General features: G+C 45.5%; 1 protein-coding gene across 7 annotated transcripts in view; it reads left to right on the top strand.

Moving 5' to 3' along the window:
- Positions 1–23,259, top strand: part of mast2 (microtubule associated serine/threonine kinase 2) — a 127,890-nt gene that overhangs the window by 78,747 nt on the left and 25,884 nt on the right. For 2 of the 7 annotated variants that reach the window (XM_034531412.1, XM_034531411.1), the window contains exons 5-9: positions 12,154–12,245; positions 16,717–16,792; positions 18,431–18,451; positions 19,009–19,087; positions 20,088–20,242. In XM_034531412.1, coding sequence (XP_034387303.1) covers positions 12,154–12,245; positions 16,717–16,792; positions 18,431–18,451; positions 19,009–19,087; positions 20,088–20,242 — 423 coding nt within the window. Of the gene's footprint in view, positions 1–900; positions 1,673–3,792; positions 4,003–12,153; positions 12,246–16,716; positions 16,793–18,430; positions 18,452–19,008; positions 19,088–20,087; positions 20,243–23,259 lie in introns of those variants that run through there. The other 5 variants (XM_034531414.1, XM_034531409.1, XM_034531415.1 and 2 more) reach the window with 5 other exon arrangements.

Raw genomic sequence — 23,259 nt, 5'->3', positions numbered from 1 at the left:
GACAACGGCCCCCCCCCCCCCCCCCCCCCTCCGGAGTCAGAGCGAGGACGAGAGATTACCCTGTAAGGTTTTAGGTTCTGCTCATCAAATGAAAACTACCTGCACTGGAAGAGGACTAAAGAAGTCGATGTTTCCCTGGAAGTTCGTCACATTTAGTTTATTTTCCTGCTTCCAGAGGACTCTGTTCAGGATCGTTTACAGTACAGGCCTCTCATTGACGGGAAGCTTAGTCATTTAAAGTCTTTCTTTGTTTGTTTTTTTGTTTGAAAAAAGCAGTTTACAAAAATCGGTGAAAAGGTTGGTTAAATGTCTAAAAAAGTCCTTAAATATTTCATACAATTAAAAGAAGTTATTAAAATTAAACAAATCTTAAAAAGTCAAGTATTAAACTTTGTTGTATTTTTTTTTTTTTTTAAGTAAAAGAAACCTAATCTATAATAAATGTATTAAAAGCCAACAAAAATGTTTTCAAAAAGTAAATTAAAACTAATAATAACTATTATTTAAAATGTCATTTTAAAATTAATACAGGGAATAAGCTTAACTTTAAGTGATTAAACGGCCAATAAAATGGTAGTAAATACAAGTAAATATAAGTAGTCAGTAAGTAAAAATCATTCAAATTGTAAACAATTTCTTATAAAGTCATTCATAAAGTCATTAAAAAATAATCACCATTATCTTCTAAACAAGGAATGTAACTGTTTATTCCAACTTTATGAGTTCTGCTTTATACAGTTATACATTATTTATACAAAAATAATTCTTTCTTTAGACAATACAAACTAACTAATGAGTATATAGCAGTAAATACATCTCAGTCTTCCCTCCTATTCCGCCCCCTCTCTCTCACCCTCCCTCCTCCCTCCCTCCCTCTGCTGTTAGTCGAGGACAGTCAGTCCTCTCGTCTCACAGCGGACTGGCTGATCGCAGCGATCAGACGAGTTGAGACTTCCAGGAAAGAGAGGGATTAAATGGGCAGACTGCACCCAGGGAAGGCACTCTGCGCCCGGGTTCATGGGAGCATCCCTCTGAGCCCTCCGCCTGGTGGATCGGTGGCAGGAGCTGAGCAACTACCAGAAACTAGTCCGGACCAGTTTCCTCTTTATCATCTGACATGATGGAGCTACTCCAAACTTTTTGTTCTCTCTGACTTTTTGGGGATTTTAATATATATTTTATATATACATACACAGAGGAAGGAAGTGCACAATACAAGCTTTTCTTAGTGTGCTCAGATAAATATGTGCGGGCTCTGGACGTGGCTCCACAGGCTGCGTGTGTTTGTGTGTGTTTTCGAAACGGCCTGTTAGGTTGTGACTCAGCAAGCCTGTGCTTGCTGGTGAGGGAACACTCTACCCCAGATACCTCGCATAACTGTGTGTGTGTCTCTGTCTTGGAGATAAGAGCTGGTGCTGACGTAACACACACACACACACCCTGGTCATTCCTTTATATGTGAAAGTCAGGGGTTTGGCTCATTGAGGACTGACTTTGGGGTGGTTTTGGGTCCAGCGTGGAGCTGGAAGATGGACAGTGCAGTATGTGTTTGACGGACACATGAGCTCATGCAGTCCGGTGGATTATCAGAGATTACAGTTGAGCCTTCTGTCCCGGGACACAAGATGAAGAGGAGGAAGGAGAGAGCGGGAGCTCCATGCCTCCACCTCCAGTAAGACAGTGTGTGTGTGTGAGAGAATGCAAGTCAGATTCATATCAAGGCGACCAGTCATGTACCTTTTTTACTGTTGTTCCTTTGTAGCTGCAGTATGTTTACATCCAAGACTGAAACTCTACACTCACGCTCTAACGTGCTCTCAAGGACAACTGCGACACGCTGATGTGTAGCAGGCCTACTGTTCACCATCTTTATTTAGCGCGTAAGCGTGCTAACATTTGCTAATTGGCATTCAACACAAAATGCAGCCACCGTTAATATTTTGGTCATTAAATATTGCAAAAAATGAGAGAGAATCACCTAAGCTTTCTCAGAAATTGGGAAACATCTGGATGTAAACGTACCTTTTTTTTCTTTCTGGTTTCTCTTCAGAATGTATGCCTTTCTGTTATTAGCTGTGAAATTGAAATTACCGACGCTTGCTGAATATAACAACTTGACAAGATTAGTAGGGGAAGAGAGAAAGAGAGAAGAAGTTGCCCCAAAAATAAATTCCTTACAGGCAGACATTGTTTCAGTGGCTAGGTCACTATCACTAGATATCTGAGCGAGAACAGTTCGGCTTACACTCATAATACAGAACATGCATAGTGTACATACATACCGAGCCGGTGGAACGGAACACCTTGTGGAGACGTAAACATGAGCCGGTATCAGAGTGAGATAGTAGCAGGGAGGGAAGTCCTTCATCAGCTCAATGGGTGACCAGGATGTCTGTGTTCAAACACCAGGGTTACGCCATCAACATGTAATCAATGCCATTCAACCAAACTAGAAACCGCTCAAATACCGCTGTATTGACGCTCCCCTATCTGTGAATGTAATGGGGGGGGGGGGGGGGGGGGGGGGGGGGGGGGGGGGAAACTATGTGCTTTGGTCCCCGTGAAGACGAAAACAAACACAAAACCCGCCCTCTGTGCAGTCGCGTGTGATCGGCGTGGCGTTGGCTCTGGATTCTGATCGCGTTTGCAAATGAATCTCGTCCAAATGGTCTTCGTGTGACCTCGCCTGTGGGAAAACTTCCCAAAACTCGACCTTTTAAACCTGGTCGAACTGCTCTCCGATATCTGACAGCAGCCCTGTTTTATTCCCCCCACTCGCGTGCCAGATGCATTTCATTATGAAATTGCCTTGAGTTTTGTGCGGTGGCGGTGCACCGCAGATGGCCCGACATCATGTAGGAGGAACACTGCACGTACTAAAATGTGTGTAGCCCTTGACTTCCCAGCAGGTGGCCTCACCCATTCTGTCCCCGGTGGGGGTGGACATGGAGACCACCATAAGGTCCTCATGCCCCTTCAGATTTGTGCCAACTGCCATCTGAACTCTGTACCAGGGGAAATGTGTGTAGGCCGTTTACATTTAAAAGTAGAGCCTCAAAGTTTTCACGTCAGTTTGGACTTCTCACACTGGCTCCCTGTGCTTTTTCCTGAGACGGGGGAGCAGGTCTTTGTTTGAGTATGTCTTTGTACTTCCAAACTTCTCGTGGACTCTTGACTGAGCTCTGTGAAGCTCATCCAGGACTTTCTATCCAGCCGTTTCCTACTGTGATGAGTTAGTGCGCGAGGCTGCGGCTCAGTGGCTAGAGCACTGGCACTGCTGCAACATGCTCCAACAGTATGACCTCAGCGCTGTCAGCCACTGTCGAGTAAAAACCAAAAAAGCTCCTAATTGCCAAGAGCTGAACTTCTCATTTGAATCGTGGATTTGCTGGCCTGTCTTTGCAGAGTCATTTCCTCATACAGTGACTGCTGTCAGGCAAACACTGGCTCATTTTAAGACATTACTTTTGTCTCCGTTGCAGATATTCATTATTTTAGATTGAACCATTCAAATCACTAGTCAAAACTAAGTTCCATGTAAAACTGAGACGTTGTAATCGTAGAAGTACGCACTATATGTAACATGATGAGGTGCAGCAGAGCGGATAGAAAAGAAAAGGGGAAGAACAGATGTTGAAGAACATATTGATGTCTCTTCACAACACGCACGCACGCACACACACACACACACACACGGCCAAGCAGTCCTCATCACACATCCCTCCTTACCCGGCTCACTTCCTCCCCTCCTCATCCTTTCTTTCCCTCCTCCCCTCCCTCCTCTGTTGGCAGAATCTGGTCGCCGGCTCAGCTGCGTTGCCACGGCAACAGCAGCCTCCTCCAGCACCTGCTGTCCCCCACTTCCTTTCATCCCTCCGTCGTTCAGCCCCCCATCATCACCCTCTTCCCCTTGTCCTCCTCTGCCTCCTCCCCCTCCCTCTGTTCCTCTGACGGCCCTCTGTCAGCCCCTGTTCACCAGCGAGGAAACCCCTTCCTCTGGAGGTAAGAGCTGTGCTGTGTCACCTCATAACACACCTGTTTGTTCGCAAGCGTGTGCGTGTTGACTCCTGTTTGCCTGCGTTGCCGACGGCCCCTCCCCTTCTGGGTTTGTCAGCCCGTCAGACTGCGCAGCTGACACTGCAGCACTAACGAGCTGACGACACCAGACAACATCCACGTATTAGAGTCTTCTTCTGGCTGCAGTCGAGGACAAGTCAGTTTGTGTTGCTGCTTATTCTTTATCAGGACATTTTACTCCCCAATATCCAAATAGTTCAAGGTACTGAGGAGAGCCCAGGAGCGATATTTTAGAAACTGAGGGTGCTTGCGTTCAAATAAACTCATCTGGGCCAGTGCGAGAGCTGTCAATCAAACCCTGGTGTGTAATCACTCAATCATTCCTCCAATTGCCGGATATTAAATGTTTCTCATTTAAAAGTCAGCCGGTCGAGATAGATATCGTCGGTGTCAATAAGCATGGCAACTTGGTAGTCAGAACCCCATAATGGGTCGCAAGATACATCGGAGGGTTCATGAGTGGGGAGAAAAATAAATGAGAAATGTATGTAGTTGTTACTCCTAAGTTCCTGGGTCATCAGAAAGCCAAACTTTTTTGGGATCAAGGAACTATGTCAGTATGGGTGGGGATATGCAATAAGAGATATTAAAGGGATCAAATAATGACGGTGTCAAAATGTCTCGTGGTATAAATCGTCATATCCAGCTTCCCTCAGTCTAAATGCAGGAAAGGAGTTCCTAAAAAGGTTCCCGAGTCTACGAAACCGTTCCCGCTGTGTAAAAAGGCCATTTTACTCAAACATTCATAGGAAGGTTATCGGCAGGTAGATGCCGATAACCTTCCATGAGTCAAGCATCTCTAAAGTTCAAAACCATTCTGTCGCTGCTCTGCTGTGTTTGGAGGTCGATCAGAGCTGCACTCAGAAACAGAGGTGTTAGAAGAAGAAAAAGAGCATCGGGGAGGGTGGGAGGGAGGGGGGGAGAGAGGATCAGAGGAAAGAGAGAGGAAGAGGGAGGAGAGGGCAGACACACCAGCAGCTCTCGCACACACTCCCTCTCTCGCCGGTGTGACAGGCGGAAGCCGGCGTCTGTTTGCCAACCGCGTCCTCCGCCCCGGGTTGTCAGAGCGATGGTCGCACGCCTGCGCTAGCATGTCTGACTCCTTCTGGACGGTGCTCTCCAATTTCTCACTGCCCGAAAGGAGCATGCTGCGGCGCTCCAATAGGTAAGCGTTTAGTGTCACTCCGTCTTTTCTGTTTTATTAGTTCGGATGTGTTTCATCTCGGGTACCGGCGTCTTTTCTTTCTTTTTTTTTCTCTCCCCTTTCCTTTCTCACGTCTCGTTAAATCTTTTTGCATCTCGATTAGTTTTTTTTTCAATTTGTTCCTCTTTTTCATTTCCTGACGCTCCATCCATCCTCTGCAGGAGTTGCTCCAACATGAAGGTCGGCTCACTGTCGGCTCGCGCGCGCTCTCGCTGATTACATTTTCTCTATCTGCGTACAGTTTTGCGCATCTGCGATGCACGTCCAGGTTGGAATGGAAGTCGAAGCTCGTGCATGCGACCACATGTCGTCATCTCTTCTTCGCCTTGTTTCTCCGTCTTTCCCTCAGCTGACCTCTCCTCTTCCTCTCCCCTTCCTCTCCCCTGTCGGTCAGAGCCAATGGTGGCTTCTCCAGCAGCAAAGGGAAGCCGACACAGCTGTGTACTTATCACTTTAAAGCAGCAATTTTCTTCCTCCTCCCTGTAATAACGGGGGTAAACACACACACACACACACACACTGACAGATTTCTTCTTCTCTGCTCTTTGTCACCGCCTCCTGTTGTGTGTATTCGTCTCGAGAGTCTTTTTTCAGAAGAGAGAGGGGTTGTGAAGTGACTCCTGCATAGTAACCGTTTTCGGATAGGAGTGGTTGGAGCCGACAGCCCGTGATGAGCTATAATCAGGACAAATAGGACCCAGGAGTCCCACAGAAAGAAAGGGTGACCTGAGGGGTTGGTAGAGATCGGCATCCTCTTTTAACCACAGTTATCAAATTTAAGTTTAAAATTATAGTTATTCTTGATCCAATCCTCCATTTCTCCGGCTACTTTCTGACCTTGTCCTTACAGATGTCCACAGATCTGTTTCTGGCTTCTTGTCACAGTGTTTCTAATGCAAGAAATGGAAATATTTACATCTTCATGCCGTTGATCTTTAGATAACGTACTGTTAAAGACAAGGTCGTTATGTCAGCACCTCCAAACAGCCAGGAGAGTGCTTCTCCAGGCATTTCTCAAGTCTTAAGACATAATATGCTTCCCGACATGGCTCTCTCGTCTCGGTCCTCTCTCATGTGTTCAGTTTCAAATGTGACACACACACGCACACACGTGCACATTTACATAGATTAGAGAGTTAATCCGACACAGAGCTCTCAAATCCTTAACAAGTGGTTGCTTCTACTTCCTGTTGCACATATACAACAGTGATGGCGACATATACAAAATCCTAATAAGAATGGAAGGAAACAGCCAAATGTTTGCGCATGTGCAGAAGGAGAAGCGTGTTTCGGCCCTGAAAAAGTCCAACGGCTGATGTCTGATGTGTTTCCATCGTATAGAGACTTTGTATGTTGCCATGGCCCCTTCAGTGAGCATGCAAGATTGATGTATATGCTGGTGTTTTAGTAAAAAAAAAAAAAAAGAGCATAGCGCATGTTTAATATAGGATGCGGTATCCCTTTTAACGTTAAACTTTCTCCTCAACACCATCGATTCAATTTAAATCAGGACGACTGAGACAGCAAACTCAAACCAGAGGATTGTGCAGCTTTCAGTACTTGAAGTTTTTGATACGCAGTGCTACAGGCACATTTCAATTTGTACCGAATAAAAGATGTTGAGGTCCAAATGGTCGTCATTGACTTATTTAGAATATTGCCAAAAGAGAATCGAGCCACGGTTGCATCTCTTATTTTTTATTTTTTCCCTTCAGGGCCGTTAACTTCGTAGCTAGGGACTACGAAGTTAAGGTGTTAATATAAAGATGAAACACACACACACAGACACACACACACACACACTCCGGTGTGGGTCGTCGCATTGATTTCCTGTGGTGGCCGTAAGCTTCACAGCAACATTGAGTGGACTGTGGGAAATGAGTTTAGCTGTAGTGCGTATTAGCAGGCGTGTGTGTGTGTGTGTGTGTGTGTGTGGGGGGCTTATACGTGTGTGTGTGTGTGTGTGTGTGTGTGTGTGTGTGTGTGTGTGTGTGTGTGTGTGTGTGTGTGTGTGTGTGTGTGTGTGTGTGTGTGTGTGTGTGTGTGTGTGTGTGTGTGTGTGTGTGTGTGTGTGTGTGTGTGTGTGTGTGTGTGTGTGTGTGTGTGTGTGTGTGTGTGTGTGTGTGTGTGTGTGTGTGTGTGTGTGTCAGGTGGTTTAGCTTAACGCCCACACAGCTGTTTGCTCACCGCTGGTTTCCACTATCTCTCCCGTCAAAATTAGACAGTGAAAAGGGCCGTCTAATCCAGTGACAACATGCCTCTTATAGTGGATGTATATGCAATCTAGAGGTTGTATCCATGCTTCTGGTACCACACAAGAGCTCCAGAGGGAGAGAGGGCGGCATCTCACTGTGCCTGCCCGGCATTAGACACACGAAGGCTGGCCTACTCACAAGCCAACAGGAGTTATTTACAATAACACAGTTATTACCTTCTAAGGTGAAATGCAGTCGCTCATATCGCAGGGAGCACTGCAGTAAACACACACGTGGAAACACTTTATACACGGCTGTTTATGAGCGAAAAAGAAAATGGCGATTTTGTTGTGCGCTGTTATGGTGACAACAAACATCTGGGTGGGCTGCAGCTTTTTCGAACTGGCCACCTGCCTGCTGGCCAGCGTAACCTTGTGTAACCAGAGTAGCATTATGCCGCGGTGGAATGAGCCAGCTCGCTCGCTCCGCTTTAATGCTACACCGGTACTGAGTTGTCACTCATCCGGTGGTAACGATGCGCTTTCCTTAAGCCTGTGACTGGGGAGCGTTCGGATGAAGCATTTAAGTTGTTCAACTGCACTCATTTGTTTTAGCTGTTACTCCTCCAGTGAGTACACGTAACGGTACAGAGAAATGGCCGCCTGCCCACGTTGCTTTGAATGGGAATGTCCGCTCTACTCCTATCGTATTTCATGGGAAACCTCTAAAACTCACTGATAAGACTGCGCACTGTTGGCACGTTGTTTCTGGCTGCCTTCAAAAGATCTGGCCTGGGACAGCAGATCAAAATTAGCCTCTCTGGCTCACTTACAGTTTTACTGTTGATTGGTGTGCATTGTCCCTGAAAAATAAACAATTAAATCAAATGAAATCTTGTTTGTTCAGTGTGGCCCTAGAGCCCCGTTACAGGTTCGACGGTCCCGAACCGGGATGACGAGCTGCACGCGGTCTCTTTTTACCGACTGTTTAACAAGAAGCAGTTCTGAAGCCACAAATCGACGTTTGTACATTTCTGTTCACGCCCGGATTAAACCAGCGAGATCCACCACGATAATCAGCAAGCTTTAAAGGTGTTAGCTGGTGTATTTTTAAGCCGTGCCAGACATAAATTTGATCGTCTCATCAATCGTTTCATCTCGGAGAGAAAGCAAACGTGCGCGTTTCCCATGACGCTGAACTCGTCTTTCATCTGGCTGACAGCTCAGAGGGAGGGCTGTGTACCCCTGCTGTTCTGACAGTGGGGGGGGGGGGGGGGGGGGGGGGAAGCATAAGGACTTCATCATGAGGACTCAGCCCTGCCTGGGTAAAATACCGTGACCAATCTTAGGAGAAGTTTTAGTCATAAAAGATGGTTCACCCAAAGAAGTAATGAAACTGAGAAGTGGCAATCACTCACTGTGCTATCACCTGACAGGCTGCTGCTTTGATGGTGATGGAGAGGCACTCAAAAAGACCACTTCACACACACACACACACACACACACACTCACAGAAATGTTGCCTTCAGTCAGTTCTGCATAATGGGAACATGTTTTCCAGCAGGGATCCAAAACAGCCTGCAGGAGAATAAAGAATTAGAGGAGCACAGTTTCTTCTGAGAGGGAAACTGTGCTGCAACTCCGAAACAAGTCTACAGTGTTAACGTTAACCTCAACCCTTTGCCCCCTCCCCTTTTTTTTTGACCATGACCCCTCCCTGTCTCCTGCTCATCTCTTAATAACACCCACTCCATATTTGACAGGCGCGTTTGACGCCTGGCTGGGCTGTAAATCCGCACTCGTGATGAGGCAGCCGCTGGGCCTTTGTTCATCAGCCGGTGGGCAGCAGCTGAGCGAGCAAATGAAGTAGCACAAACCGAGCGGTGCTTTTAGTCTGGGTGGGACTCGCGGTGTGTGTCGTCTTTACATTCCTCCCCTTGAAGGTTGTTCTTCTGTGTCCTCCTTCGTCGTGACTTCCCTTCTTATCGGCCTCTATCTGTACACTATGTGCCGTTGCTGTGTGGCTGATATCCATCAATCCAACACAACCTTTCCTCTAATTGTGTGTGTGCGTGTGCGTGTGTTACGTGTACACCACATGCTACGCTCACACTGCTGATGCTGCACATCTCAACAGAGGGCAAACACACACACAACATGCCATACATCACATGTATTCATTATTTGTCAGGTGGTTAGTGAATCAGACATAAGCTTGGCATAGACGACCTTCACACAGGTCATAATCCATTAGCTCGCCCCTGACCTGTACCTAAACCTTATCCTACTGCCAGATATCCGTCAACTTACAGCCTAAAAGTCCAATAGTTCCCCACACATATAGGAAGAGACCGTCAACACATATAGGAAGAGACCGTCAACACATATAGGAAGAGACCGTCAACACATATAGGAAGAGACCGTCACTCTGATCATTCGACTGCAGCGAAGGCTTCGGCCTAATCGCTTCGCGTGTCTGGCGATCATACCGCCTGTCAGAAACACGAGAATACCCAGCTCCATAATTACAGCCAGCAGATGTTATGGGCCAATTAACACCCAACGCAGAGGGTGTGTGTGTGTGTGTGTGTGTGTGTGTGTGTGTGTGTGTGTGTGTGTGTGTGTGTGTGTGTGTGTGTGTGTGTGTGTGTGTGTGTGTGTGTGTGTGTGTGTGTGTGTGTGTGTGTGTGTGTGTGTGTGTGTGTGTGTGTGTGTGTGTGTGTGTGTGTGTGTGTGTGTGTGTGTGTGTGTGTGTGTGTGTGTCCATTCCTTCACTTAAGAAAGAAATACATAGGGTCCAAGGGGAAGTAGTTCAACTCATTACGTTAGTTTTGTAAATGTGTTTTTTTTTTTTTTTTTTTTTTTTTTTTTTTTAAATCTTCATTTCTATACTAATCATTTAGGTGAACTGAATCCATTTCACTCCTCTCTCCTTCCTCTACGCAGCTAAGCAGAGAGGACATGTCCTCTTGGAGCTGAAATTACTTGTATGAATACATGTGAGACGCTTGCACATCCTCATGTAAGAGCATACATACATATAACTGAAAACAGATAGATACATATACATGTTTCACTTGTATGCATGTAAGCATTTCATATGTATGTGTATATGACACAGAAGTATATATGTATGCGTGTGTGTTTCACATATGTATGCGTAAGAGTATTTACAGAGTATGTATGTATGTATGTGTAAGTGTTTCAGTAGTGAGTGTACGAGTGTTTCATTAGTATGTGTGTAAGTGTTTCAGTAGTGCGTGTGAGAGTGTCTCAATAGTTATGGCCTAAACGGCCCCTCATATGATTAGGTCAGCGTTTGGTTTGACGGCCACAAGAGCATCTGTTCACTTTCATGCCAGCTTAGCGTTGTGTTACTTTAAAAAGGGCATCATCCCAGTGAACCCTGAGGCCTCATCACTGGCCCGCTCTTCCATCTGTCATTTGGACGATCCTCACCTCCACTCATTACGCACCCGCTCGGCTCGGCTGTGAACTACAGAGCAAACACAGTGGGGAACGGTCCTGTGAGCTGGACCTGTTTTTGTGTTGAGCTGTTAAGTGCGAAGACCGCCTCCTCATTTCCTCCTCTCCCCTTCTGTCCGGGGGACGCTTGCTGCAACTTAAAAGCAGATTCTTCTTTTCTCTGCTGGCATCGTTCGCGCAGCAGCTCGTGCGCGCACACACACACACACACACACACACACACACACACACACACACACACACACACATATATATACACATACACGGCGAAGACGCAGTCATCTCAGCTCAGAGGGAAGCTGGATGAGCGGAATGAGCGGAACCTGGGTCGTCATTTTCTAATAAAACACTGCAGTGGAAGAGAAGAGGAGCAAAACAAAACACTATTTTTAGTCTAAACTAATATCCGACCTTCTAGTATTTCAGTTGAAATGAAAAGTGTATCTCTTGAACAACTAAATGGGTATCAAAAACCTAAGGTTGTCGGGTGCCCAAAATAAAGCTGCACCCGACAGATTACATTCCTCCATAAATAAAATAAATAACTATGCATACATTTTACAAAATTATCAAATGATTGTTGCCATGGCAACATGATCTATACATCCGTGTCCTGCATTAGAGAGCTGACAGTATTTTCTGTGAATGTTGCCTTGTTAAAATAGTCATTGTTTAAAGGGACTGTTGACTGACTCATTAACTGATGGAGTACCACCCCCTCTGTTTTATTATCTTTCTTTTGTATACAGCCAACAGCATAGACAGCATATTTGGGTTTGTAGCAGAACATTTATATGAAACTAATGTAGACAAGTTGGACTGTAGCGGGAGACCGTTGGCTGTGTGCCGCATTATTGAGACTATCTGATGTCTTTGCGTGTCCTTCTGGCTCGGTGTGGAGAGACGTCCCAAGAAGGCTTGGTAGCATTCAGAGACGCCAGACACAGGCGTGTGTGTGTGTGTGTGTGTGTGTGTGTGTGTGTGTGTGTGTGTGTGTGTGTGTGTGTGTGTCTGTGTCTGTGTCTGTGTCTGTGTGTGGTTCATTGCAAACAGAGCTGACAAAGCCACTGGACTTTCTAACCGTTACAGTTGTCGTGCAGATGACACAGTTGCTTTTATTGATTCAAAAATGTGAACATCGATGAATTCACTAAACTGAGTTTGTGTGTGTTTTTTTCTTTTTTGTCCTCAGCTGTCGGACGAGCAACAGGAAGAGCCTGATTGTGACGTCCAGCACCTCCCCCACCCTGCCACGACCACACTCACCTCTGCATGGACACACAGGTAACACACACACATATAGATAGATAGATAGATAGATAGATAGTGGTTTGCAAATACACGTTTGGTGAGCTGCGTTACAAGGAGTCAGTTGTTTACCGCCGTACGGCTACAAAGCGCGACGAATGGCTCAGACGGCGGTCTGCAGACCGCACAGCGAGGCGTTTGATTGCATGGACTGATGCACGGGCCCACGTGTTGTCTGTGGGCTGCCGCCTGCCTTTAAAATATATATATATATATATATATATATATATATATATATATATATATATATATATATATATATTACGCTCCGCCTTCCTGTAAATGCAGACCGTCATAAAACCGTCAACGTGTGCTCTGAATTGATTGATAGGGCCATGTGAGCAGATCATATCAATTCTTCTCGGGACGAATTGATACTTACGTTGCCATTTGAGCCTGATTGATCAATCGACATAGGCTGTCTGATTTTGAGCCAATTACAGATATATCCGAGAGCACTGACAGGGTTATTTACTGTAAAACGTCGATATCTGCATCAGACCCAAACACTTTTTTTGCAGTGAGTCCTCTCACAGGCACCACACACACACACACACATTATGTGTGTGTGTGTGTGGTGACAGTTGAAATGAACGCTGGTCGGATTTTTGTCGTACACGTTTGACAGCCTTTAAGACAAGGACACAAAACTCCAAATCCACCCTCAGCAAACACACACACACACACACACACACACGCACACACACACACACACACACACGTCAAATGTAGAGAGGGAGGGAGAGAGAGAAATGGAAAAGCGATGAACAACGGTGATATTGATTGATGGTGACTGAAGGGGAGGAAGCGACACAGTCGAAATATAAATTGGAGGGACTAAATCAAATTGGACGGACTGAGTGGGAGGGGAGAAAGATGTGAAAAATTGATAGATGGTAAAATATCGACAATTATATCAGACTCTGGAGAGAGAGCTCTTCATTAACAGTTTGTGCTCAGCTGACGGGCATGTCGCAGGAAATAATGGAACTTGCCAAGTCAGTCACAGCACCCACACACACACACGCGCGCACACACACGCACACGCACGCACACACATACACTTTGTTTGAATAACTGGTTTTGATGAACAATACACCAATTCAATAATCAGCAGTCCAATATAACCGATAACAAACGAAAAACAGCAACGCATAGGATCACCTTTTAGGATACGCCTTTATTTTTAAATTTCCATGGCACAGCCCCATGAATGTAATCATTCACAATAGATGTTGAATGTGCAGCGTCATGGCTGCTGAGTGGTTAGGGGCACTCTGTCTGTCTCTCTTCCTCCTTTGGTCTCTTGTTGGTGCTCCGTACGCTATCCAATAAAAGGGAAAATACATCATATATTGAGAATTACATACGATAACAAGCCCTAACTAAGTCTAATGTCTTAGAAAATTGGTTCATTTTAATTAGTATTTAATTCACAAAGGCGTATACAAAAATGGGCCTTGCCGTGAAATTGTTTCAAATAGACTGTTTATGTATTGACTTCGATATATTAAATGACCTGTTTGGGGTCCCATTGCGGTGCAGCATCCACAACACTCTTCCTCTTTATTTTCTTTCTCCGCCAGACTGCTGTGTTGCCATGGTAACGCTGCCAGCGATCGCGCAGTCTTTTTGTGTCCCAGACAGAGGACGTAAACACTGCTGATTAAATATCGGTCGTTAATGTGGTGATTTTCATTTGATCTCGTGTTGCTTCGGTCCACAGCAACTGCACACTTACTGTAACTTTGATCTACTTGGGATCAAATGTTAATAAAAGCTTAAATGGGGGTTTTCAGCCTTATGCTCAGTTTGAACACGTTAACAGAAACTTTATCTAGTCTGATCCACAGCCGTGATATCTCGCTTTCCTAATTAATATGCACCACTGGAGGCCATTAAACCTTTCCCTTCATTCCCACAGACCCTCTTTACTCATACGTGATTGATTTTTTTGTCTTCGTCCTCTCCAACTCTCGCTCCGGTCCTCATCGCAGATTTCATCATGGCTTTAATCACCCAGTCATTTGCTAATCAAATGGAGATTCCTGGAAGTCTAATATCCTGAGGGGCTGATGAGGACCAATCCTCTCCAAAAATGACTTTTATTAAATGCTGAAAGCCTGCATAAATCCCTCGTTTCCTCCCCACTTCTTCTGTCTCTTTCTTTCTTCCTCGCTAGTTTCTTGTCATCTCCATAACGTCTCCTTTCATTGTCTCCTCTTCAACATCCACACCTTCTCTCTTTCTTTCCCTCCACGCGGCCCTCCTCTCCCCTCCTGGCTGACATTTGGTAAAGGCCAGCTGACGATTGGCAGCCGGGTGTGCGCTGACTTCTGATGAACTCGGTCAAACAATCCGCCGTGCCACTTTGTAATTGTACTGAAGGACAGGAAGAAAGACGGCATGGGAGTCGAGCTTTTCTCTTATTCCTGTCACACACTGAGGAAAACACAAGGCGTTTTTCTTTTTTCTGTCATTTCCGCACCCTCCCCAATTATAGCTGTGTTTTGTTATCCCAACCACACTCTCCCCGGAGAGGCAGCGAGGCTGAAGAGGCACAAAGCAGATAAAACATTTGCATGAATCTCGTACGCCGGAGTATGTCTAAGTCTTTGCTAAAGTAGGTCACTGTCAGCTGCACATAAAAAAAACCTTCTGAAAATGTGACAGCAAAGCGGCTTCTATACCTGTAGTGACGAGACCGCCTACCGGGTACTCGCAGCCATGATTTACGTTTCACCTTCAGAAAACGATCCACACGGTGATTTCTTCTCCTCACAAGGAGTGCAAAGTATTATTCAAATAGGCTTCAGGAGTGATTTGAGTTGTTTTTTTTACCCCCTCTGGAGCCAATCAGAGTATGTCAACATGAAAGTCACTGTGTGGACGTCACATGATGCTGTGTGGTAGAAATGAGGCGATGTTTCTGGTCTCGGTTCAGTGCGGCATTGGCTGACGGTGGGCGTTGGGCCTGCTGCTTGTGAATGACAGCCGTGACCAGTGGCTGCTTGTAGGTCAGTGGGGCGAAGAACTCAAAGAAACCGGAGCACCATGCAAACAAACAGACGGGACACAACCTATCAGAACAGATCGCCTTTCAGCAACAAATGATTAAAGCCTCTGAGTTACCGCCAATGTATCGGCTCATTTCTTAGGAAATAGAAAACCGTGTTCCTACGGTCGTTGAATCTTAGGAACATAAATAGCTTTCACTTCACTTTCGTTTATTTTGTCAAAAAAACTTCCAGACATAATTTGATCCGTCATTTTTGCTCTCGTGGATCTGTTGAATTATTCTGTAAATTAGGGAAATGCCCGCCAGAAGCTTACCCCTCACGGCTGTGTGTGATTGCTCAGAGAGAGATGGATTCCTGAGTCTTGCCTTGTTACGTTGATGAATGGTCCACACAGACACACACACACACACACACACACACACACACACACAGTCGGAGCCATGAGGTGTTACAGTGCCCCACTGAGACCTCCGTGTGCTTTGGCATCCACGCCAGTGTGATGGAAACTAACAAGCTCCCGTTTGACGCGTGACACACGTGCTCGCCGGACTATGCACATACATGTTCCGCAGCTTCGGACAGAGATGGATATTCCCCTCAGACAGAGAGCAAATGCTCTTATTAATATTTGACGGGCTGCTGAGGAAAAGAAAAAGCTTAATTGATGTGGAAATGTCTTAATTAATCTCTCGTCCGCCACCCTCTGCTGAAATATCAGCTGCACCGCCGACAATCTGAGCACCGCGTGTGCCAGCAGAGAGAGCGGCGTTGAATATTCCTATCCATCACGTGCCCGTCTGTCACTGGGTTTATTAAATAATCTCCAGTTGACGCAGAAGAGGATCGTCTGTTTTCTCGGTGTCGGTTTCACTGCAGATGTTTTATGTTCAGTGCTGAAACACGGAGACAGATGTGTGTGCAGCCTGAGCATCACACGGAATCTCTGTTTCCTATTCACTTATTCAGTGGTACCTCGACTTCATGGAGCCTATTTGTGGTTTTATTTAGATATTCTTTTTATTTCTTGACCGGATTTCCAGTTGACACGGAGGTTGCAGTCGCGGTCGCTCGGTCCAAAAACTGAAAAAGAAAAAAAGAAACGTGGCACCCACACGTGTTTATTCACACATTCCTCAATCGGACGTCACACTGACTTTTTAACATAACATAACATGCAGCAGGAAAAAGCCTGTTGCACCGCAAATAACAATACAAATAACCATCGTTAGATCTTCTCCTGTTATTTTGATGAATGACAGACATTAAGAAATATGCAATTCTTGTCCAATCTGTCGTAGTTACTCATCGGCTTTGACTCTGTTGTTCACCATGGTGACTTGTTGCAGCTCATTTCCTGTGCTCTGTAAATACATAGATACCGAGCTGCTGTCTTTTCACCGTGCTCATTCTTTCTCCTCCTCTCTCAGGTACCAGCCCACTGGACAGCCCTCGCAACTTCTCCCCCAGCGCAGCTGCACACTTCTCCTTTGTTCCTGCACGCAGGTGAGGCTCACAGACACTTGTGTGTGTGTGTGAGGGTGTGTGTGTGTGTGTGTGTGAGGGTCACAGCCTGCGGACAAGACCAGTGCCTCCTCGTGTGTCGACGAGGATGAAACTGGGATGAGCAGAATCAGCAGCTTTTTTTGTGTGTGTGTGTGTGTGTGTGTGTGTTTTCTCTCCATTGTTTCTACATCACAATTGCAGCAGGTCACTTCACTGGTTACCTTGTTTAACAGCACATTTAGTATTCGTTTGCGGAGGATAAAGCAACGTTTTCAGACGGGAAGGTTGGAAATTGATGGCTGGATGAGCTGCACTTTTAATGTTGATATATTTTAAAAGCTGTGAAACGGCTCAGTGGCTCGGCGCCTTGAGAGTCGAGCTGCAGCTGATAATAAATAGTGTGTGAGCAGATGAGGAGGCAGATGATCACTCTGAGGCTGTCACTCAAACCCAAATTAATAAACCTCTTATCTGTCTGGGCTCTCAGCTCAGATAGTAATTACTGAAAGGGAAGGAGGAACTAAGAGTGTGTGTGTGTGTGTGTGTGTGTGTGTGTGTGTGTGTGTGTGTGTGTGTGTGTGTGTGTGTGTGTGTGTGTGTGTGTGTGTGTGTGTGTGTGTGTGTGTGTGTGTGTGTGTGTGTGTGTGTGTGTGTGTGTGTGTGTGTGTGTGTGTGTGTGTGTGTGTGTGTGTGTGTGTGTGTGTGTGCGCGTGCGTGCGTGCGTGTCAGAGACGCTCGCATGTTCGGGGACTTGTGCGATTTTTAAATCAAAGATTAAAAAAAGATGTCTTACCAAAGTTTGGTAAAATGTAAAGACTTTCTCAGCAAGCTTGCCTCTTAAATCTTCATTAAAGAGGATGATGATGTTTCCATGGGAACACACCTTCCCCGGTGCACCAAACCCCGGGGCTATTGTCCTAGACAACTTCATCGTAGTGCAGCAGCCAAAAAGAGCATTAATGTTGATTTGAATTGGAAATCCCTCTCTGGCCGACTGCTGACCTCAGTCCTGTAGCAGCTGGAGACGCTGGAACCACAGTGACACCATGTGGTGGAGTTTGATATGACAGGTCTTTGATTTTAGGGTCCTTTTGCTGGATATACAAAAAAAACTCTGTTTTGTTTTTGTTGTGTTTGGCTCTTTTTGCATATATTTTAGTTTGGCTTTTGATCCTTATTATGGACAACATGTATAAAATAACGTCCTAAAATGTATGTATTTTTCTTTTCTGTTTATTTTATCATTTGTAACAATCTGGACTTCATATTAGTCTGAAATTAAGAATTATCAGGAACAAATAATATTTCATAGCCATGAGCAATGTTTTTTTCACAATTTAATGACTACATTTTCAATGTTCTCCTGAATTTAATGATGGCTATGTATTTTAAATATTATATTCTTATAATTACATATTAAATTATTAGGATAACATGATATGAATTTAATCAACCTCTTGCAGCCACACAAGTCTTTAGGAGGTATTTGGTTGCGTTTGCTTTGGATTAGCTGAATTAGTTATTTCATTGCGTGTGACTTGTTTTTAATTGTTACAAAAACTTGAGGGCTCGGACAGGCTTGAAGAGTGAGTCAGTGTCGGCTATAAAAACAACACCACTGTCTTGTCTCCCTCACAGTCACGGACACAGGGCTGACAGGTAACCTCTCAGTTTCCACCGTAGACCCTTTTCTTCCCTCCTTCTGCCGCCACCTCCCCGCCCTCCGTCCCGCATGGCTGAGCACACATGCAGCAAGTGTCCTGCAGGGTTTCCTCTCCTTCAGCCCAACAGTGCACATGAATGAGATTTAAAAAGAGGAACATTGTTTTCAACTTCTGTGACACTCACTGAGCCATCCCAAAAAATATAAATTAAAAAAAGAACTCCCTGGAGTGAGGAGAATCTTTGGGGCCCAAAAAGGCGTGAGGAGATGTCAAGAAACCCTGCATTCATTTCCGGTTGTTCCTTCAAGGATAAGGCTGGTGATGGTGCATATTTCTCTTATTGTCAATACATTACGTGCAGACTAAAAGCCAACAGTCCATCTTGTCCTCGTGTTTGCATTTTCCCTCCTCCAACTGCAACATACAGCAACTTCATTTTGCTGTATGTGATGGTGCCACATCTCCTCGATATGACTGTTATAGACATGTGTGTTGTTGTTGTTGTTGATGATGTCTTCATCTCTTTATTCTCCACCTGTGTCTCTCCCTCAGGACGGATGGCAGACGCTGGTCTCTGGCCTCATTGCCTTCCTCTGGCTATGGCACCAACACTCCCAGTTCCACGGTCTCGGTAAATATCTCTACTTCGATCTATGCCTCTCCATGAAATGCCACATATGTTGTCAGGAAAAAAATCCCAATAAAAAATGCTCTCTGACTGCAAAGCAACAGGCCAACAAATCCTCCCTCGGCCACGATGCCCTCTTCATCCCTCCTTCCTCTCCTTCCTTCCTCCCCTCTGATGCCCTCAAGTGTACTCCTGCCTCCTGCACTTGTGTCTCCTCTTCTTCCTCCCTCCACTCCCTGAGACATATCATCAGTCCCTCTCCTCTAATCCCTCTCCTTCACCTTCTGCTATTCCTTGCTAAAACCCCGGTGTGCAGGCTTCTCTGTGCCTGCCCGCCTGTAGAATGAGGCCCAGCGTGCTTCAAAGGCAGCGAGTGGAGTGAGCTCTTAACGCGCAGATCCAGACTGTATGTACAGAGGAGGAAAAAAAGGTTGTTAGATGAAAAGGACTTCCCTCGGTGCCCAGTGACTGATTTGATCATTTAAAAGACGTCAGACTTCTAGACATGTAGGTTGAAAGTGGGGTACATTTTAAACGTATAACTACTCTTTTAAAATCATCGTAATGGCTGCGTGTTTTGGACCTACTTCACCTATGTATAGCTCTTTGAAAAGCTGTTTGAACTATGCTCTATACATGCATCCTAGGACAGCAGAGGAAAAGAGGCCTGCGGATCTGTAAACATATAGATCTGAAAAAGATCTGTAGCTGCCGGTTTAAGCTCATTAAACGATAGTTGTTCATCATCTGGACTCACATTCCAACATCCAAGCCTGACGTGGTTGGCAGGACTTGACTTATTTGACCACCAGTACTCACACTTTTCACTCAACGCTCTCAATCCCGCGTACAGAGTTGTGTAAACCCTGAACGGGACTCCCCGGTGCCTCACCCCCCTTGTCCTGCTCCAGCCCTAGGCTTGAAGTCGAGCCCCAGCCCTAACCTTGCAGGAGCTCCATCGCTGGTTGTAATCTGTGCTCCCTCTGTGCTCCTGCTCTCACAGTCCTCCTGTTCATCTCAGGAGAAGCTGCACCAGCTGCCCTTCCAGCCCACGCCGGACGAGCTGCACTTCCTCACCAAGCACTTCAGCTCCGAGAGCATCACAGACGAGGAGGGCCGCCGCTCCCCCGCCATGAGACCGCGCTCCCGCAGCCTCAGGTGAGGGGTCAGGCAAAGGTTCCACCGTGCAGACGCACGCCACACAAACACGCTGGTAGAGTGCACTTGTGCGTCGGCCTCCAGAAAGGTCGGACTTGTGTCCATGACAGGTGTTGATATCAGAGACACTCACCTGCCTCTTCACACGGTCCGTCTGCAGCTCAAATATCTCTTTCACAAGTCTCAGTCTGTGTGGATTCCTGTGTCATCCTTCTTTCAACTTTTATTTGATTTCCATCTCTTTTTTTGTCTCTCTTTCTATCTATCTATCTATCTATCTATCTCTCTCTCTCTTTCAATTCAATTCAATAGGCTTTATTGGCATGAATGTTGCAACAACAATATTGCCAAAGCACGAGACATAGCAACACAAAAAATATACAATTCATATGGATAATAATAATAATAATATGACAGAAATAATTACATTGAAAGAAAGTACAGTTGTGTTTCTTGGGACACAATAAAAGATTAGAACCGTGAGTGCTGGGTTCTTTCTGTAGACTACTCTATCTCTCTCTCTCTATCTATCTATTTCTCTCTTTCGCTCTCTCTCTTTCTCTCTATCTATCTATTTCTTTCTTTTGCTCTCTCTCTCTCTCTCTCTCTCTCTCTCTATCTATTTCTCTATCTCTCTCTTTCTCTCACTCTCTCTATCTCTTTCTCTGTTTCTCTCACTCTCTCTTTCTCTCTCTCTCGCTCCTCACCCACACTTCATGTCTCACCAGCTTCTTCCCCGTCTTCATATCCGTTTCTTTGCGGAGAGATATTGAATTCTTTCTTCCTCCGAGATGAAAGGAAGCGAGACCAAGTTGCGTGGGGTGTATCTGATTGGAGTCCCACCGTGTTTGCTGACTGATGTCAGTGCACGTGCGTGCCTGTGTGTGTGTGTGTGTGTGTGTGTGTGTGTATGTGTGTGTGAGATAAAAGAAGTGCCATCTGAGGTGGTAATCCTCCATCACACTGCATCCTCATATAACATTACCATTATCTCTGGGAAATAAGACACAATTAGAAATCCCAAAAAGGTAAAAGATGAATTTTCCATCCACAGGATAATTAACATCGACAATGCGAGGTTACAAAGTGGTCCAGCTTTTATCAGAAATATCATAAACAAAGCTGCAAAAACCAAAGTAGCAGCAACTTAACATCCGCGAAGGTGACATTGAAAAGTAGGTGAGGCTGCAGCCAACAGTCTCCCCCTCATGTTTAGGGTGGACGAGCCTCGGTGGAGATTCTGACATCATATTAGTCCGCCAGCAGCGAGTGTCATTAAAAAGCTCTTAGTGAGCGGTCTGCAAGCGCTGATAAATAACCAACAGAGAGGCAGACTGAGGATTAGGGCCCGGTTTCTGTTAGCCGGTTTGGATCCACTTCCAAATTGATAGAATGCCCTGAATGAAGATACCAGTAAGAGGAGAACGTCCTGAGAATTGAAGAGGGAGTGGGGAATGAGACGATATGGAGCAGAGAAGGAAAGAGAAATGACTGAGAGGAGAGATGAGGATGAGGATGGTGATGATGATGATGATGGTGATTTGAGCCAGGGGGGGAAACAAGTGTGTCTGTGTATGAGAGAGAGTGAACAAATGAAAATGAGCTGCAGAGCACAATGATATGCTAATTGTATGACTCTGATGTGAGCAATGACAGTCCCACCCCCCTTTTTTTTCCCTTTCTTTTATTAGCATTTAACAGTTTCTGTGTCCGTCTCTAATTTGTATTCTCCACCTGTCATTCCATTCTTGTCCGGTTTAGTCTCGGCAGTACATCCATCACTTCTTATCACTCCTCTCTCTCGCCCGTCCACCATCCACCCTTCCGCACGCTGGGAGTGAGAGAGCCATCCATCATTCACGTCAGGAAAAGCACATATTCTGTTCCATCATATCACGCATATCAGTACTCATGCAACATGTAAAAAGTAGCCCTCGGAATACGCAAACCCAGAACTACAGCAGCCATGTCACATACAATAAATCACAAATCTAACTACACAAGGACACTCAAATAGGAAGATAAGATGCATGAAAACCTATGACTGAAAGCTGAATGAAAATATTTGACCAAATTCTAACTCTATTCCAACTAAAAGACTTAATCTTAGTGCCTGGACGTATGCTCTATATGGTAAACAGTCAGGTCTAGTAAATACTATACAGATGTCTTGATTTAAATAAAGGAATCCCTCCAAAAAAGAACAGTTTCTACCAGTATTGAGCTTGTTAGTGATTTACAACACTTCCTGTGCATATGTTTCACATTAAAAGCTTCCTTTAAAAATACAAATAAATAATAATAATATTAAACTTTATGTATATGACACTTTTCAAAGCAAAGGTTACAAACTATAGTATAGTATGGTTACTCCTTTATTCTTCAAATGGAACAAATCGGTTTTCACAAGAGCACCTTCATCCTGCCCAACACCTCGCGGTTTCAGGAGTTCTTTACTGAGGTGTTTTCAGTGGAATCATGAACGATCGCCGCGGGACGTTAAGGTTACTGTGGCGAACACACACAATCACAGCACACACACACACACACACACACACACACGCACACACACACACACACACCTCATCCCTATTCTGCCCTGCTCTCTGTCATGGTCAATTAGGCCCCTCATTTCCCGAGTCGCCCACATCAGTTGTGAAGCATCAATGTTATTTCTCTCTCTCTGTCTCTCCCCCCCCCCCCCCCCCTCACTTCTCTCTCTCTCTCTCCCCCACCTCACCTCTCTATCTCTGTTTCTCTCTGTCTCTCTCTCTTTCCCCCCTCCCCCTCCCCCTCCTCACTTCTCTCTCTCTCTCTCTCTCTCTGTCTGTTTCTCTGTCTCTCCCTCCTCCTCCTCACCTCTCTATCTCTGTTTCTCTCTGTCTCTCTCTCTCCCCCCTCCCCCTCCCCACTTCTCTCTTTCTCTCTCTCTCCCCCCTCCCCCTCCTCACTTTTCTCTCTCTCTCTCTCTCTCTCTCTCCCCCTCCCCCTCCTCACCTCTCTCTCTCTCTCCCTCC

The sequence above is a fragment of the Cyclopterus lumpus genome, chromosome 4 (assembly GCF_009769545.1).
Source record: "Cyclopterus lumpus isolate fCycLum1 chromosome 4, fCycLum1.pri, whole genome shotgun sequence".
In the NCBI taxonomy this organism is placed as follows: domain Eukaryota; kingdom Metazoa; phylum Chordata; class Actinopteri; order Perciformes; family Cyclopteridae; genus Cyclopterus; species Cyclopterus lumpus.
This window is presented reverse-complemented; position numbering and strand designations above follow the sequence as displayed.